At 40.1% G+C, this 19,907-nt stretch overlaps 1 protein-coding gene across 4 annotated transcripts in view; it reads left to right on the top strand.

Moving 5' to 3' along the window:
- The window catches only part of LRCH1 (leucine rich repeats and calponin homology domain containing 1), a 257,491-nt gene that overhangs the window by 168,430 nt on the left and 69,154 nt on the right, over window positions 1–19,907 (top strand). For all 4 annotated transcript variants that reach the window (XM_059684471.1, XM_059684473.1, XM_059684470.1 and 1 more), the window contains exons 4-7: window positions 7,050–7,155; window positions 14,517–14,653; window positions 15,404–15,531; window positions 17,081–17,144. In XM_059684471.1, the coding sequence (XP_059540454.1) occupies window positions 7,050–7,155; window positions 14,517–14,653; window positions 15,404–15,531; window positions 17,081–17,144 (435 nt within the window). The remainder of the gene's footprint in view (window positions 1–7,049; window positions 7,156–14,516; window positions 14,654–15,403; window positions 15,532–17,080; window positions 17,145–19,907) is intronic.

Raw genomic sequence — 19,907 nt, 5'->3', positions numbered from 1 at the left:
ATAGGACCAGGGACTGTGGCAGGAGGGACCGGGTGGGGGCATGGAGGATGGGCAGAGACATGCTCACCACAGCCTCGCAGCCCACAGTTCCTTTCAAGGTGCATGAATTTGTGCACTGGGGCCCTAGTTCTATATAATAAAAGCCCAGTGACCAAACAGCAGAAAGACCAGAACGACCGGTTGACCAGTCACAATGATGCACACTGACCACCAGGGGGAAGACGCTTAATGCAGGAGCTGCCCCCTGATGGACAGTGCACTCTCACAGTGGGAACACCACTCTGCTGACCAGGATAAGTGGTGGTCCCACAGTGGGCCGATCCCCACAGGCCCGGTCCCCACCAGTGCATGAATCCCATGCACCAGGCCTCTAGTATGTTATAATTAACAGACAGCTATGAAGACAGAACACAATAAATTGGAGAATACTAAAGGGCATTTGCCAAAGGTTTAGGAGTTTTCTCATTGGTTCTCTGTGCTTGCTGACATGCTGGGGTCAAGAGATGGTCTATTTCTAGTTTGAGCTTTCTCAGCTCTCTGCTTTTCCAAATCATGCAGTGTGTGAAAATTGTGTCTTCCAGCTCTTGCTTTCATTTATGAGAACTCAGTATCTTGGATTCAGAAACCTGCTTTTACATCCAAAAACTCACAGGGCCTGGCTCAAGTAATAACTGATTAGAAGGTGTATTTCCTGGTCCTGACCAGAGATACTATTTTTTATTCTCTTTTCATAAAATGTTGGTTGTGTGGAGAGTTTGAATCCAAGGACTTACTGAGCAGCTCCTGAGGAAAATCTCTTCTTCATTATTTTTATAGGTAGCATTTCAACCTCTGAGTTAGGTAGTGGAGATGTAAATTCATGTGTCTGCCATGATCTTTTATCCATTTGTAGTCTGGAGGTGTCTTCTCACATCTCGTTTCTGTGGGATATTTGGAAACCCATGACTTATTCAAAATTTCTTCTGTTGCTTCAATTTCTGCCTTTCTTATGAAGAACAGTGGGGTGGGGCCTGTGTTTGTGTGTGTGTGGAACAGTATGAAGTAGAGTTTTATAGTGGAAAGAAACATTTAGTAAGTCTTGAGAAATAATACATCTATCATACTAGCAGTTGCTTGAAAAAGTGTGGAGTTTAAATGAACATAATGATTTTTCTTAAAAAAAAAGTTCTGACTGCAGGCATTGAGGTTTTTGATTGCTAAGAAATCAAAATTGACATTACTCCTGAGTCAGTTAGGTATCTGTCTTTCAAAGTCTGCTCATTATTTTTCGTAAAAAAACAACACCTATATTGTATTGATTTTTCTTTTTTAAAGAGAGAGGAAGGGAGAGGGAGAGAAACATCGATGCAAAAGTGAAGCATCAACCAGGGATCAAGCCCGCAACCCAGCATGTGCCCTGACCAGGAATCAAACTGGTGACCTCTTCGTGCACGGGATGACGCCTAACCAACTGAGCCACACAGGCCAGGGCTGTCAGCTCATTATTTCTAATGTGGTAAATGAGTTTTCCTGATGTTGGAAGGAAATTAGAATTATTTAATCTCACCTCTTCTTTTTACATAGGCACAGAGAGGTTAAGACATTTACTGAAGTTACACAGTGAAAAAGGCATGGTCACATGATAGGAGGCGAGTGGTAATAGCTTACAATTCCTGTCAGATATCTGTGTTTCCTTCAATTAAAAAAAAGAGCTAGACTTATTACAAAGATATGACTATAGCAATAATATAACCACACTAAGTTTTAAAACCTGTGAGTCAGAACATGTAGCTCATGGAAATGCCACATGCAAATCCACAGTGTGACCTGGTCTCACTAGAACTCTTCTCAAACAAAGATCATCTTGACACAGTATTTATGTTGGTTTTCATAAGAGGTCACACCTTCGAAACACGTCTAGTTTTTTTCCGATATTATTATCTGAAAGTGAGCATTACCTATTAATAATATCGGAATTCACTCTGACACTTTAAATCCTTGTCATTTTTGCATTCTAAAGGGAAGCTAGCAACTAGCACCTATCAGCAAAAGTGTGTTAATCTTCAACATGTATTTAACACTTCTAGAGACTTCCTTTATTGCCTAGAAAGGCTCTGATGAAATGTGGTTACTTAAAAGCATGTTGATTAAACCAGTGCAATGTAAGTTTAAGTCATAGGTAAACTTCTCTCTTTTTTTTTTTAATCCAAATGACAAAATTGAACTGGCTGGTCCATAAAAAAACTAAATTTGAGTATTTAATAATTAGATTTATTCCCCTGTCAAAAAGAATATAATTAGTAAATATGTATTCTATGTTTATGGTTCATTTTTTGGTCTACCTGTATATTTGTAATATTGTGACACTAAATATATGGTAATTTGATTTCACTGAAGCTTGAAATAATTTCCTTTCTCTAAGACATAGCTTAGAGCTAGTAGATAATTCAGAAGGAATTCATTTGACTATTCTAAGAAGCCACTGAATCTGGAATTCATAGTTTGGTAAATTCTAATTAATTTCAAACGTGTGAGCCGTTAGTGTTTTTCTTTTTTTAATTTATTGTCTTAAATCTTCTTTTCTTTAACGAACTAAAAAACAAACAAAAAACCAAAATCACAACCCTATCTTATCTTGGGCCAATTATGGACAGACATGTTTTAGAGAACCAGGCCATTCTAGGAATATTGCTTTTACATTTTCTAAATGGAAATATCTTATCCCCAAGCATCTATTATCTTTTCCTTTCTCCTCCTCATTCCCCAGCTAATCAAGACATAATTACCTAAGGGTTTCAATTTTTTTAAATATATTTTATTGATTTTTTACAGAGAGGAAGGGAGAGGGATAGAGAGTTAGAAACATTGATGAGAGAGAAGCATCGATCAGCTGCCTCCTGCACACCTCCCACTGGGGATGTGCCTGCAACCAAGGTACATGCCCTTGACCGGAATCGAACCTGGGACCCTTTAGTCCCCCCAGGCCGACGCTCCATCCAGTGAGCCAAACCAGCTAGGGCATGGGTTTCAATTTTTCTGATGGAATTTATAACTTCTTAAATTTGGCAAGTTTAAGGGAATAGAGTTTTCAACAATATTTGCTATACTACAGTGAAAAGTCTTTATCTCACTTATATGCTAGATCAGCCTGGGCATTTTTTCTGTATTCTTTTGGTAGGACAGAAAGTAACTGACAGCAGTAAAAAGTATTATTAAAATCATTTGTTCTTCACCAAATACCCTTTAAAATGTGAGTGGACAATTAGACTTTGTGTTTCTAATTGTGTACAGATGTCCAGTTCTATAAGTCAGAAGGTAAAACTCGCTTTTATCATGTGAAGTTCTTTAAAAAAGAAAAGGTATATTGGTTATCATTTTTCCTACTGATAAATAAGTATTTAATAGCTGAGGGGAGTTGATCTTCTTTGATAAAGTCATTATGCTAGAAATATATGTTGGAAAATTTACCTTATATTTAGAGAAACAGGATATCCTAAATTCTGGCTAACCAGAGGGTAATGAACAAAATGCAAAATGACTATAGTACAAACAAAAAATGGGATAATAATCTGATGAGATTTCATGCTGTGAAAATGCTGCCTATATCTTTCTGTTTCCCTCTTCTCTCTTTCTATCTCTCAAGAGAAAGGCATTTTTAAAAATTATGTCCTTGAAACTTCTTTAAATTGTCAGTTTCACATTGAAAATCTAATTTCCCTGAATTACAAAAGGGTCTTTCTCATGCTGTCTTTCTCTCACAGACTTAGAAAATTTATTTTAGTTGTCAACTACATAAATTCTCTCTAGAGATGGAAAATAATTCCCACTAGTTCTTCCCCCACAACACCCCTTCCCCAAAACATCACCAGTGTGACTTTATGAGTCCAATAGAGTGATTTTATTTCATAGATATCTAGGGCTTACCTGTGTACCATTTGTGTGAGGGCTTTTTAAAAGTAGAATGGAATGGTATCTTTTGCTTATTTGTAACTTGGTTAAGACAAAGAAAGATAAGGCTTTCTGTGAAAGATTTGGTTGTTGACTTCTCTGACTGATCAAATGCCATAGGAATTGGGAAAGCAGGCATTTCACTTTTCACTTCTCATACATAGAAGTATATTCAGAAAGACAAAGTAATTTACTGACTCATTGAGGGACCAAGAGTGATTGGACAGATCTCTGGACCTCCTAATTCTGAAATTACTTTCTGACACTTTTTGTCTCTGCAGATGTGCTTGCGGTTTTGTGGGGTTTTTTTTAAACACTAGAGATATTTTTCATAAAATTCTGTGTGACTTTTCTGGGCCAGGAGTGATGCACCAACAGCAAGCTTAGGGGAGTGATGCCCTTGAATACCTAGTGTTCTTAACTCATCACACGCTACCTCCAGGTAGACAGCTGAGTATAGAACAGCATCCAGGCTGATTACACGTGTGCCATCAGCCTTTATAGATTACAGCTTCACTTCCTTTATCGGGAGTGATGTTATTCCTCTTCATCAAGTGATATTCATTTAGTATCTTCATGACCTTGACAGATTAGCAGGTCACCTGAGGATGTTTAGATGAGGGGAGGATAGAGAGGGGCAGTCCGCTGTGTTCTGTATGGCCCTGCTTTTACTCGGAGCCCAGGGTTTCAGGGAGATGGTTCATCTTATCTGAATGAATGTGAAACCAATTTCGAAATGGTTTCCATTTCGATTTTTCTGATGGAATTTATAACTTCCTGCTCTAAAAGAGAGAGTGAAAGAGGGTTTTTTGCAGGTTCAGCAGTTATGTGGGATATTTAAAGACTTGATCTCATTGGGATCATTCATAGCCCAAATATATCTGTGGTTCTGTGATACCAAGGAGGTGCAAGACATTTGGCATATGTATTGGAGCATCCTGTGTCCCATAAGTGAGACAGAGTAAACTGCAGCATTTGAGTGTCAACAGCAATAGACTTAGAATTTTATGCAACATTTATTGATTCCTTACCTTATACCTGGCATTTTGCTTGGCACCAAAAGGATGGAGTGAATAAGACATGGTCTCTTCCATCTAGGACAGTGGTTCTCAACCTTCCTAATGCCGCGACCCTTTAATACAGTTCCTCATGTTGTGGTGACCTCCAACCATAAAATTATTTTCATTGCTACTTCATAACTGTAATTTTGCTACTGTTATGAATTGTAATGTAAATATCTGATATGCAGGATGTATTTTCATTGTTACAAATTGAACATAATTAAAGCATAGTGATTAATCACAAAACAATATGTAATTATATATTGTGAAATATTTATTTCTAATTACAAATATGTGTTTTCCGATGGTCTTAGGCGACCTCTGTGAAAGGGTTGTTCGACCCCCAAAGGGGTCGCGACCCACAGGTTGAGAACTGCTGATCTAGGAGCTCACAGACTTTCAGGAGAAGAGAAACATTTGAGCAGATAAATACAGTAACAGACTATCTGTATGACTACAAAGGAAAAGTGGTCAGTTCTCCCTGGGTGTTACGTTGGAGCAGGAGAGGTGGTGGAAGTCTCAAAAAGGTTTCAGCGTGGAGGCGAGGGTTGAATTAAGTCTTGAAAGATGAGTAGATGGGACAAGAAGACAATACTTATGAATGAAATTCCAGACATGGGAAAAGCCTGAACAAGTTTTGGGGCTGTGCAACAACTTGGCACACACTGGGAGCTATAAGCAGCAATAACCCAGTATAGGATGCAAGGGAGGGCATTCAGAGAGATGGTGTTGGAGAAATACAGACCTGCATCCTAGAGCTGGGCCTTGCTGCAGAGTTTGGAACTTTGTCCTGTAGTCCCTGAGGAGCTGTTGCAAATGTTTAAGCTAGTGAATGACAATGATATTTATACTGTGTAAATTTTCACTCTGGGAAGGATGGATCTAGGGAGGAGAATTAAACATGGAAACCAACCTGGAGACCATTATAGTGTTTAGCTGAGAAAAGCACCAATTTTCAACCTTTTTCATGCCATGGTGCACACATAAACTATTTAGTAAAATTCTGTGACACACCAAGAAATATATTTTTTGCTGATCTGAAGAAAAAAAAAGGTATGATTTTGATTAATTCACACTGGACAGCTCTTGTTGTGTTGGCTCTTGTCTATTATTATTATTATTATTATTATTATTATTATTATTATTTGAAAGTCTAAGGGAAAAGAGGTCAATGCCTCTGACTAAATAGTCAGGAATTGCATGTTTAAAAGATTCTTGTGGCACCTGTTGAAATCGCTGGTCTCGACTAAAGGAGTTCCTGGGATGAGGGGTGGAGAGCAGGGCAGAGCTACCAGAGACAAGAGGAAGGGTAGGATTAAGAAAAATAATAACAATATATAAGATTTAAAATGTCATGCCTCCATTTTGCATGTATCAAGAGCTGTTTCAAATCAATAATTAATAGAATATTAATCTTCCAAAGCAAAGAAGACACAATCTACACACCCCACAGACTTGTTTGTAAAATGTAGGTAAAGGTGTTCAGGTCCAAGGTTTCCAGCCCTCTAGTGATAACTCCATTTAAAATAAATAGTGTATCTGAGCAATGCGTTGATATTTATAGTTTTTCTCTGTAAAATGTGAGCATTTGGTAAGGTGTTACTTAGAGGTTTTATGGGAGAGGGGCTGAACAATGGGGCTGGTCATCCTTTCCAAGTGTTAGCTCTGGCACTTGCAAGACTTAGACAAATGACAACTTTTCTGAGCTTCATTTTTCTGATTTGTAAGCATTAGGCTAGTAATATTGCCTCATGAATTTTAAGTGAGAATGAAATAAGATTGAAGCATGTGAAAGTGGCAGGCCAAGAGGCTGGCAGAGTAGTTGCTGGAGGCTACCAACATCCTTCTTTTTCCTTTTTCTTTTCTTAGAGATTGTTTAAATTGTTGAACTTTTCGTTTCTCCTCTGTGCTCAGCCTTACTTGGCTAGGAACCTAGAGACCAATATGAAAGTCTCCCTGTGTAGTTGTCCTCACATTTAAATTCTTTAAGGAGATTGCACATGAAGTGCTTGATTTCCTGGAAAAAGGCATTTATTATTTCTCTCTTTGCTTTCTATACAGGATGTCAGCTGCAACGAGATCACAGCCTTGCCCCAGCAGATAGGTCAATTGAAATCTCTACGAGAACTGAATGTCAGAAGGAATTACCTTAAAGTTTTACCACAAGGTAAAAAAGAAAGAGGGGGAAAATGAATAAAAGTGGAGACTTTGATTATATTTTGTTTGCTTTTGTGTATGCCTATTAATATTATAATTTGAATATCACATGCAGATAACAGAAAAGTTATATTCAAGTTGTAATTTTAGTCAAGGGGCACATTCCCCTGTATAAGGGGGTGTGTGTGTGTGTGTGTGTGTGTGTGTGTGTGTGTGTGTGTGTGTGTGTGAATTTGCTCAGGCTCCCATAAGTACCATAGTCTGAGTGGCTTAAACAACAGAAATTTATTTTCTCATGGTTCTGAAGGCTGGAAGTCTGAGATTAAGGGGTTAACCAGTTTGATTTCTCTGAGGCCTCTCTCCTTGGCTTGTAGATGGTCATTTTCTCCCTGTGTCTTCACATCATCTTCCCTCTATGTCTCTGTCCTAATCTCTTCTCAGAAGGAGAGATAGGGACATATTGGATTAGCATCCTCTCCAATGATCCCATTTTAACCTAATTATCCTTTAAAGACCCTGTCTCCAAATACAGTCACAGTCTGATGCACTGGGGGTTAGGACTCCAACATATGAATTTGGGGAACACTATTCAGTCCATAACTGGAGGCAACATGAATTGTTTTTATTGCAGACTTGTGAACATCATGCCAACAGTTGAGTTGACATGTTTGGTCCTGTAGATCTGACTGTCATGGTTTCTGGTCTTTTGGGGACCTGGGGGTCCTGGTTGGAAACCCTTGTGTCTAAAATCTATTTTTCAGGAGAGTTCACTGCCCTTTGGAGTGATATTTGGACTAATGTCACTGAGGGTTTGGGTGAACTTCTCCAAGCCTGGAAGCAGTGATGGTTCCAGAGCCTCAGTGCTGAGCTCCTCAGACAGCCCTGCTGTGAGCCAGACTCAGTTTCCTGCTGCTGTGGGCTTCCACAGAGTGTCCTGATAGAGACACTATGTTGGAGTTCAAATCAAAAGACATATTTATTCAGGAATTTTGTATAATTAAGAATGTTGGCAATCAGCCTTTTGGGTGGTAGAAGATCAGAATTTCATATTTTGGGGATTCTTATTTGGATCTGAATCAGGAATGAGGTGAGCAGTAGAACACAATGCTTCCTCCAAAACATTCTCTGGTTTTCAAAGAACACTGATTTCCAGCCTTTGCATTTAAGGACACTAGGCTTACCTGATTTCAAACATATGCTAAAAAATATGCCTCAGAGCACAAACATATGTATTTGGAAACAGCATTTGGTTAATCTGACACTAATGCTGCTGTTTGAAAGCTGCTTGATTTTTACTATTCTGTTTCTGCTTCTTGATCTTTGACTTGAAATGCTTCGTTATTCGAGGCAAGAATATGGCACTCATAAAAGAGAAAGAAATTTATGAAATGTAATACACTTTATAAATGGAAGGTTTAAGTGTCTGCCATCTTCACCTTTTTCATATTTCATAGCATTTTAAAGAAGTAGAATTAGAAAGTATTTCAGCATAAAGATTGGTTACCTGAGATGACTTGCTATAAAAATATAGATGGTTCATTTTGTCACTGCAATCCCATTTTTTAATGTTTGAAATTGTTTTTCTTCCTTTGAGCAAGTACAAAGAGAAAACTCTTACTTATAATTTATAAGCATCTACACTAATAAAAGAGAAACATGCAAATTGGTGTCATTCCACTATGCCCACCAGCCAATCAGATGAGTATGCAAATTAACTCAACAAAGATGGTGGTTAATTTGCATATGCAGGCAGACCGAAGACTGAAGACAACTGAAGATGGCGGCCACCAGGAGCTGGAGCGAGAAGGAGGCTTGGGTTGCTCCCGGCGACGGAGGAAGCCAAGCTTCCCGCCAGCCCTGGCCTCTGCTCAAGGAGGGGCTGGAGGCCTGAGTCCCCAGGAGGGCATAGCCAGCCTGAAAACTGGCCCTCAGCCCCTCACCCAGGCTGGCCACACACCCATGGGGTGAGGGCCCTCACTGGGTGGCTTGGCCAGCCTGCAAACAGCCATCAGCCCCTCATCCAGGCTGGCCAGGCACCCCAGTGGGGACCCCCACCCTGAAGGGGCTGTGGCCAGCCTACAAACAGCCATCATCCTCTCATCTAGGCTGGCCAGGCACCCTAGCGGGGACCCCCACCCTGAAAGGGGTATGGCCAGCCTGAAAACAGCCTTCAGCACCTCACGCAAGCTGGCCATGCCACCCCAGTGGGGACCCTCACCCCATGGGGGTGTGGCTGGCCTGCAAACCACCACAGGCCCCTTGCCCCAAGGGAACCCCCAACCCGATTAGGGGCACCCTTCAGGGCAAACCAGCCAGCTCCCACCCGTGCACCAGCCTCTATACTAATAAAAGGGTAATATGCTAATTAGACTGGGAGACCCTCCGGATGTTCTTCTGGACAAAGCCATGGTGAGGGGGCTGAGGTAGAGGTGCTTAGAAGCCAAGAGGGGAGGGCAGTTGTGGATGATCAGGCTGGTGTGGGGGGGGCTATTGGGGGTGATAAGGCCAGTGGGGGTGGGCAGTTGGGGATGAGTAGGCCAGTGGGGAGGAAAAGTGGGGGTGAGCAGGCCAGCAGGGGGGACAGTTGGGGGCGAGCAGGCCGGCAGGCAGTGTGGTTTGGGGCAATCAGGCAGGCAGGCAGGCAAGAGGTTAAGGGTCAGCAGTCCCAGATTGCGAGAGGGATGTCCGACTGCCAGTTTAGGCCTGATCCCTGTAAACTGGAAGATGGACATCCTTCGAGGGGTCCCAGATTGTAGAGGGTGCAGGCTGTGCTGAGGGATACAACCCCCCCCCCCCCGACTTGTGCACGAATTTCGTGCACTGGGCCATGAGTATAATTTATAAGCATATATAAGCTCTCATGTGAATCACTGAGAAATCATCACAAATCATTTAATTATACTTTTCAAAAGGAAAAGTTAATTTTTTTTACTGTTGCCTTGTAATAGTATAGAAATGTGTGGAAAGTGCATCTACAAAATTAAGATTTTTATTTCTTTCACCACTACTTACTGTCTTACCTTAAAAGCATTCCTTTCCCTAAAAAGATCAGTTACAAATTTCTATACTTTCCATAATTATGTTTACTCAGGTTCAATATTTTAAAATCCACTCAAAGCTAAAACATCAGTGTACCGGAAAAGCATTAAAATTTTTTTCTCTCCAAATATCAAGTTTCTTTTTGCTTCACTCTGGAGAACTCTGTTAACAAAAGAGCATTGATAATGCTTTCAGGCAGGGAACTTAAAGACCTTCCATATTTACTTACTTGTTTTTCCTTCTTGAGAATCCCTCCTCATATGCTTTCAGTTTGAGGAGGGGAATGTTTGTGGCCTAATTATCCGTAACAGTTTTATGTCACGGCTGCAAAGAGGAGACTATGTTTTATTCTTCGTAGGGCCAGAACACACAGAGGATTAAAGTAACCATTCATTGGCCCTGTTTTTTTTACCTTTTTTTTTTTTTTTTATCTTTACTTGAGGATATTTTCCCATTGATTTTAGAGAGAGTAGAAGAGAGAGGGAAAGACAGAAACATCAATGTGAGAGAAACACATTGATTGGTTGCCTCCTGCATGCACCCTGACCAGGGCCCAGGCCAGGGAGGAGCCCTCAACCGAGGTATGTGCACTTGGCCAGAATTGAACTCAGGACCCTTTTGTCCACAGGCTGACACTCTATCCCCTGAGCCAAGCTGGCTAGGGCTTTTGTCCCTCTTTAAAAAAAAAAAATTAAAAAATGTTTGTATTAATTTTAGAGAGAGGGGGAAGGAAAGGAATAGAGAGAGAAAAACAGCAATCAGTTGCCTCCTGAACACCCTGACCAGGAATGGAACCCGGTGACCTCTTGGCTCATAGGTTGATGCTCAACCACTGAGCATCCCAACCGGGCTCATTGTCCCTCTTTAAAACAGACAGAAAAGTGAGATTCCTTTACACCCCCCGCCCCCACTCTCTTTTTCTGCTGTTTGTTTTGACCTTTCCTGGGCTGGAATTGTCATTTCTCCTCCAATTTCTTATTACAAAACTGTCAGGTTCTAGTTTTCCTAAACTAAGATGGTCATTGCTATTCCTGCTTTATTTACTTGTAAGTGGCCTTCCCTTCCCTCCTGCTATGTCTTCCAGGAATTCAGCCCTCGGTTTTGCTTTAAAAAGTCTTCCTTTTAAGTGGCAAATAATTCCTGAAGATCCCAAGTCGAATTTAAATTTGCCACTGTTGCCCTGGCCGGTGTGGCTTTGTTGGTTGAGTGTCCTCCTTTGCACCAGGAGGTTGCCAGTTCGATTCCCAGTCAGGGCACATGCCCAGGTTGTGGGCTCGATTCTGGTAGGAGGGCCTATGTTTTCTCTCTTTCTCCCTCCTCCTTCCTCTCTCTCTAAAAAAATCAATAAACTATTCTTTAAAAAAAAAATTGCCACTCTTTTGTTAACCTAAGTTTCATGAGTAAAGTTAATCATCACAGAGGAGGATTAATATTACTAGAGGTTACAGCAAGCAGATACTGTACTCTTTTTATAAATAACCCCCCTAATTCTTAATGTTTTAGAAAAAAATGAAGTGAAAAAGGAGCTTACTTTCCCCTTTTTTTCCTTTTGACTTTCTGGATTCCAAACTGTTCCTCCCTCTCTTCTCCACCTCCTTCTGCTCAAAGCCCTTTCCTCAAGGCAATCACCAGCACTGTGTGTGCTGAGGCAAATAATTTATCCTGCTATTGGCCCGGGGAGAGCTGGGTTTGAACAGTGAATTCAAGGCAATTTAAAGAGTACACTTCCTGAGTTCTCTAACCCAGCTGCCCATCTTGGACCTGAGTTTGGGACCTGCTGAGTTCCATGTTCTTCTGCCTTATTTTTAGCATTGCAGTCCCATGACTCCTTTCGTTAATACAAGGTCGTCACTAAGGCATGAAAGAAGGAAAGTTCTTTTCAACCCAGAGGGAGTAGTATTCTGGAGAAGAGATACTGGTTGCTAGTGGCTCTTGGTGGAACTTGAAAGTTAGTATAGCTTAGAGAAGTGAAAACCCTGGGGCAATCTAGGTGGGGAGGAGGAATAGTGTTAATTCTTACTCCAGGGCACTGCCTTTGGTTCCTCTTCTATTTATAGTTTCTGCCCATCCTCCTCTTTGGAATCCTTGAGTATTTGAAAGTACCATGTTTCAACCCTTACCAGGTTCCATAACAAATGTGGCAAGGCTGTTTGAAATGAACCCTCCGGAGCCTCTGACGCAGAGATCCTAGTGGTTTGTCCCATGCCACCTACATGTTTGGCCTGGCTCAGCCTCATTGTTGTATGGAATATATTTGACTTGTTTCTTGCAGCTGCCAGTGTCGGTTGGAATGCTTGAAATTACTGAGTGTTTACTGTGCTACTGGGTGGGTATTTTAAACTAAATATAATGTTCTGTCTTGTTTGTGGAGCTACAGAAGACTTTTTAAAAGCAGAATAAAGCCTGGCCATCATGGCTCAGTGGTTGAGCATTGACCTATAAACCAGGAGGTTGAGGTTTGATTCCCAGTTGCAGGCTCAGTCCCCAGTTGGGGGTGTGCACAAAGCAGCTGATAAGTGATTCTCTTTCATCACTGATGTTTCTGTCTCTCTTCTCCCTTCCTTTCTGAAATCAATAGAAATATCTTATATTTGTATCTATATCTATATATGTATTAAAAAAAGGAAGTAATATGCAAATGAGGTCAAGACTCCGTCACAGTCATGACCAGCTCACGAGGAGGGGCCCAGCTCTCACTGAGCCTGAGAGGTCAACACAGAGGGGTGCCTGCTCCGAGCCTCCGAGATGCAGCTGGGGGCAGGCTCCCAGCAGACACACACACACACACACACACACACACACACACACACAGGGCGCCTGCTTCAAGCCTCCGTGGCCAAACTTCGGCTTAGGTCCGGTCCACTCCCCATGGGGCCGAAGTCATCAATAGGACATCCCCTGAGGGCTCCCAGACTGTGAGAGGGGGCAGGCTGGGCTGAGGGACCACCCCCCCTCCTCCTCCAGTGCACAAATTTCGTGCACCAGGCCTTTTTTTTTTTTTTTTTAAAGCAGAATAAAGCCCTATCTAATCAGGATTATAGGGTTCATTGCAAATTCTGAATTAGATAGCATTTATTTTTTAAAGTGGAGTTAAAAAAAATGAACATATTTCTTGTAACTAGTTCTGAGGTCATGCCAGCCTTGATACATTAAACGGATAAGAATATTTTATATTTAGCATATTATTCATATGTTATCAAGTACTGCTGGCAGTGTCCAGAATGGCACCATGTGGGTTCAGACCGGACCTGGATTCAGCAACCTTGGTACTTGCATTCTGGCTAAGAAAGAATTCAAAGTCAAGACTCAAACTACAAGAGAATATTTATTTAGAAAATCACAGAGGTAGAAGAAGTAATTTGTAGAAGAAATGGGATAATGAAACTAGTTATGGAGGTAAAGGGAGGGCCTTGGAGTTTAAAAGTGAGAAAGGTAATATGTCTGTGGGGAGGGGTAAAGGGAGAGGAAGGGGAAAGGTGCAGGCATGCTCCCAGGAGGAAGAGCAACCCTTAGGTTCTCCATGCTAAGGGATTTAAGGGTGGAGATTTTTAGGTGATGTCCCAGGGGATGATCTCAATAGGATATTCAGCAGCTTTCCAGGTGTGTCCTTTAAGGGTTAGGATTTCCACTGATTGATTGGTGGCCTGGGGGGTCATTATCCAACTCAGCTGGTCCTGAGGTCTGCCACGGGTTGCTTGTCTAGTTTTGTTACTTATCTGGGCCTGGAGCTGAAATGCAACTGAAATCTAGATGTTATCTCTAGGGAGGGAAGGTCAGGGTTTCTAAACCACATGACAAGTCCTATGCTAAGGGAGGAAAGGTCACCTGGGGGCAAGGTCCCACCCTACAATTGTCCATTGCTAAGCATGGGGGTGGTGGGGGGAGGCTTTGCACACTGGTGACCTTCTCTACCTGGCCCATCATTCCTGCTCTGCTCATGTCTAACTGCCTAGCATAGTACTGCTTGAAAACATTTTGAAGTTAAAACATATTCTGTGTGGTGTGACTTATGTGATTGTTTTGCTGGGAGGATAAAAGCATTTTAAACATAAATATTATAAATATCACGTATTTTCAGCTCTTCTCAGAACTAACAATAATTCAAATGTATTGGACTCCCAATGAAAGGTTTCCCCTCCCTTTTGCTAAAATATTATATCTATGCAAATATTATATATTCCTAATGAACAACTTGCTTTTGATTGTGCTAAATGACATTTCTACTGATAAGCACAAAATAAATTTCTGAATGTTTGGCCATTTAATCTTGTTGCTTTTCTGAGTTTTGTTTTTTTCTTTTTCTTCTTTTTTCTCTTTTTTCTGTTCCTTTAGAACTAGTAGATCTTCCCTTGGTAAAGTTTGACTTTTCCTGCAATAAAGTGCTCGTGATTCCCATTTGTTTTAGAGAGATGAAGCAGCTGCAAGTATTACTACTTGAAAATAACCCTTTGCAGTCTCCTCCAGCACAGGTGAGGGGTCTGGCAAAGATATGTGGGATATGCTATCAATGTGCTCAGGCAACTCTTGCCAGAGCCAGTTTGTTAATATTCTGCTGATTTAATGTTGCATTAGACATGATCATAAGCAGTTGCAGTCTCTAAAAATATGAAACCTTGGGCGCATCTGACTACAATAAGTTGTCTTTACGCCAAGTCCATTTGCCAGCATTGGGCTCACTATTCTGATTGCCGCAATCCAGAATTATGTTTGATTATTTTATTATTTGTACATATATTTGAAACTTTTTCATGGAGTAAAAAATTAATATTGTCCTTATTTTAACGTTAGCTGGAAAATGGAGCTTAAGTATTTTGAAATATAATTATTGGTTATTTAGAGACAAGATTCAAGTTCAAATATTAAGCTGTGAGAAAAAAAATGAAATATATATGCTTCCAGAATTGAAATTTTTTCAGGTCAGTTAGCTGACTTCTATATTTTTCATGTATTTATTCTTAAACACATTTCTGTTAGGATTTTGCATTTTAGTTTAAAAAAAGACTGTACATTGCTTGAGTATGATTTTCTATTCAAAGTGGAATTTGGAGAAAATTACTGCCTAAATTTTTATATGTTTTGTAGAGGTCAAATTTGGTGTGCATTGTTGAAGTGTTTCTTAGAATGAAAAGGCAAAAATTATAATATACAGAGTCAGATATCTAGTGTTTATACTTTGTTTTGCCATTAAAAATAGGTAAGTATTATTAATTTTTCCATAGATTTGCACAAAGGGAAAAGTGCACATATTCAAGTATCTGAGCATACAAGCCTGTCAGATTAAAGCAACTGACTCTCTTTATCTGCACACGATGGAGAGGCCACAATTACACCAGCATGTGGAAGACAGGTGAGTGTGACTGCCCTGGCTCAAAGCCCCTTTTAGAATTTTTCTAAGGCCAAGTATTCCAGGTAACTAAATTAAACAAAATTTTTTTGCTTCACTCAACCAATGCAGATTTATAACTTAGAGTTTCAGAAACTTTTGGAATAGGAAAGAGAAAATTGATGTTATTGATAACATTTTGGCATTTCTCAAGTCTTGTATGCTCTCTCCTAATCAAAAATCAGTCCTTCTTGAGTGCTGTGTGTATGTGCACACGTGTGTGTGTGTGTGTGTGTGTGTGTGTGTGTGTATGGTACATGATATATGATATATGATCTATATTATAAAAACCCAGTGGCCCTAACACCATTATGATCAAAGACAGGTCACCAGGACACTGAGCGCATGGGTGGGCGGGAACTTGACTCTGGGTGTCCCACGGTGCTGTGAGGTCTGGGGTCTCGGGCCTCACTCGATTTCCCCTGGGTCTGGGTCTCACGAGATTTCACATGCAGGGTCACTAGTCTATAATATAAACATAGGGTCCCGGCCGGTGTGGCTCAGTTGGTTGAGTGATGTCCTGTGAACTAAAAGATCACCAGTTCGATTCCCCATCAGGACACAAGCCCAAATTGTGGGTTGGACCCCTGTGCAGGAGGCAACTGATCAATGCTTCTCTCTTATATGGATGTTATCTCTCTCTCCCTTCCTCTCTCTTTAAAAATCAATCAAAACATATTAAAATAAATAAACATAAGTATCTTTTGCTTATCAATTAAAACAACAATATTAAGCCTTTTTTAAATGATTATTTTTTAATATGCCTCTGGAACATTGTTAAGAAAAACTGCAGGTTTTATTTTTCTTATTTGTCTTTTTAGAATGCAGAATGCATAGTTTGCCATTTCCTGTTTAGAATGGAAGTGTTAGAATCCTTTCACATGTCCTTGGCCTTTTGTTGGCATAAATCAGGCCTTGAATTTTTGGAGAATGAAATTCTCACACTGAACACTTATAAAACACAGGTTGTTTTTGAGAAGTCTTCACTGCAGGAATCTTTCCTTAACTTTTTATTAAAAAAGAGAACTAGGGACTTAAAATCTCAGACTACCCTAGTGGAACCTTTATATACTGCTTAAAATATGTATTCCTTATTTTTTAAGGAATCAAATTTAGTCACTGGATTAAAGTTTACAGAATTATTCAAGATTACCAACATTTCAAAACATAAGATGTAAAAGCAATTAGGGTTTTTTTCTTCTTTTTTTATATATGCTAGAATCAGTAAAATAAGAAAATTGTTAACTGTTTCAAAAAAAATTACTTGATTAAAGTGTAAATCCATGAAACCCTGAACACAAAGAATTTATTTTGTGCTCCATTTAGACAGTATAAGTATCTGGTTTTCATTAGGCCCTTGTCTTAACATCCTTCAATACGGAACTGATTTGTGCTGCCTTGTAATAATGATTTGTATAGCAAACTCATTATTTGAATATAAATTGATGTATCTTGTGAACTTTGTGATTTTAATTTTTTTATATGAATTCAATATTGATGGCATCTATCTCAGCAAGAAGGATTCTGATTCAGGCGTTGGAAGTGATAATGGAGATAAGCGATTATCGGCCACAGAGGTAAATTTCATGATCTGTTCCTGATTTTTTTTTTCTTTCCCTGCTTCTAGATAGATCTGCTACACTTATTGAACTCCTTTCTGGTAAAAAGGCATTAACCCTCTGCATAGGAATATGTGATAATGTTTGTGAAAGCAATTTGAAATCCTCCAAGTATTATATAAATATTAGCTATTTCTAAATCTTTAATATTTTGCAAATGTCTCAGGAGTAGGATTCCTATCTCCTTCCCCTCCCCCCACACACATTTTCTTGAATGCTTAATAAATATTATGAAATGACTAAGTAATGTGCAAGTATCCATGAGGCATTTTTGATAAATTATTGTTTTTAAATGACAGAGCAATTTAGGAAAACATTGTTATATGCATGCACAAATGTTCAGGAATCAAATGTACATTGCATTTTAGCAGTTTATCCCAAGAAAATGCTTTTATGAATAGCCATAGCTTTTATAGTAGTATTTGTTTCCTGGAACTCCTTTTAGATCATTGGGTACAAAGTTTAATTATTTGTAAACTAAAGAGGTCTCTAACACTAGAGCTTCCTCAAGTGGTGGTAAAATAGCTTATTTAGCACAATTATTATCTCATTCATAGTCTGTTGGATTTCCCCAAATCTTTCACTAGCATACCATTCAATGGGGCTTATTGACCTGGGGAGGTAGAAGGGCTAGGTGGAGTAAGCATGATGTAGCATCAGATCTTCCCTTGGTGAGGGAATTTACTGAGTTTCTGTGGTTGTAGAGTTTGAGACATTATAATCCTCTTTGAAGATATAGTTAATAGGCAATTACCCCATCTAAGGAACCTGTTTTTATTATATGTGGTGTGACTCTAGGAAAAATGCCCATTTCCTGTTCTTGTCAGACCTTTGAGTGTAATGTATAGCTAAGGTATTTTAATTTATTTTTAAAAATGCTTTATAAAGCAGTGTTTTTAAAAAACTAGGATACTTAGAATATTTCAAAAGGAAGAAGAATTAGGAGGCAGAAAAAAGGCTATGTTAATAAAAGAAAAATGACTGTCATGGAGCTACGTTAATAGTTTACTATGGTTCCCTGGGGGAGAAAATACTCAACACATTGCTTTATAAGTTGTGTTTAATTCAACCCCTTTAGCTTTATTAAAATTCCTACGTCTCCTGAAATGCCCCATTGTTATAGAAATTACTCACCCTAAGCTTATTTCTAATAAATTAAAATAGACTCTGCTTTATCCTTACCTGCCTTCTAAGGATAATTAAGTTCATTAATGAAACATTGCACAAAGAACTTCATTATCCTTCTGTTCTCACTTACTATAAGTAGGATAGTAATATCATTCTAAAAGAGGAAGTCAAGAGTTTATTCTCTCCTTTTTAACTAGATGTATATCTTTGGAATTTTGCTGAGTTTTTCGATGGGAGGAGGGTGGAAGGAAGAAGGATTATAAAGAAGATTATATTCAATAGAATAAGAAGCACAATTCTCACACGGTAGCCTCATTACCTGAGGATACCTCCAACAAAATTTTGTTTTTTAGAATGATAAAAGTTCTGAATTAACCATTGTAGTCTTCTGTTTTCACTTTGTTTGGCAATATGTTACCATATATGGTCAGGTGATCTTGCTCCCCATTTATATCTCATTGTGGGGTTCAAGGATCACACCTGGTTCCCTTTATTGCTATTGCCATTATCTGATTGCTTTAGCATTTGTCAGTAAAAAGTTAAAAACACATTTTTCTCAAGATAAACAAGCCAAAAAATTGGGATCTCATTGAACGTCAGTTTAATGAAGGAAATGCACATTTATTTTCTGCTTGTTTCTACACAATTTGTGTACATGTCCAAAAGTAAATGAACATTGTACTCTGAAAGTCATAGCCTCAGAAATTTAGGAGCAAGCCAAAATCAGCTGAAGTGAGGTTCCTGGTCCTTGTGATTTGGAAAACTTCACTAAGTAATAACACTGAGGTAGAGACATCTATACTAACAAAAGCCTAGGTGGCCCTCACGCCCTCGTGCAACACCCTCATGTCATCACAAGATGGCCACCCCCACATCATCACAAGATGGCTGCCCCATGTCATCACAAGGTGGCCATCAGAAAATGGCCGGCAGAGGAGGGCAGTTGTGGGTGAACGGGCCAGCAGTGGAGGGCAGTTGGGGGCGATCAGGCCTGCAGGGGAGAGCAGTTGTGGGCAACCAGGCTGGCAGGGGAGGGCAGTTGGGGGCAATCGGGCCCACAGGGGAGGGCAGTTGGGGGCCATTGGGCTGGCAAGGGAGGACAATTGGGGGCCATCAGGCTGGCAGGGGAGGGTAGTTGGGGGCAATTGGGCCATCAGGGGAACAGGCATCAATCAGGCCTGCAGGGGAGCAGTTAGGCGGGTATCAGGCTAGTAGGCAGAAGCAGTTAGGGGCAATCAGGCAGGCGAGTGGTTAGGAGTCAGCAGTCCCAGATTGTGAGAGGGATGTCCTACTGCTGGTTTAGACCCTATTCCTCCTGGGATAGGGCCTAAACCGGCAGTCAGACATCTCCCAAGGGGTCCCAGATTGGAGAGGGTGCAGGCTGGGCTGAGGGACCGGGCCTCTAGTAGGAAGATAAATGAGGCTCCATATTTTATTTGTAGTAGAATCAGACATTTTCTGAGTAAACTTCATCAACTAGTATCAGAAACAATACTCCCACAGAAAACTTACTCCAATTACCAAATTGCAGTATTACTCCAAAAATTGCACAAAATCATTTAGCACTTTTATATGTTTAATGTAGCAGCCTCA

This window comes from Myotis daubentonii, chromosome 2, assembly GCF_963259705.1.
Source record: "Myotis daubentonii chromosome 2, mMyoDau2.1, whole genome shotgun sequence".
In the NCBI taxonomy this organism is placed as follows: Eukaryota; Metazoa; Chordata; class Mammalia; order Chiroptera; family Vespertilionidae; genus Myotis; species Myotis daubentonii.
Note: the sequence above shows the minus strand (reverse complement) of the source record. Positions and strands in the feature narration are given on the sequence as shown.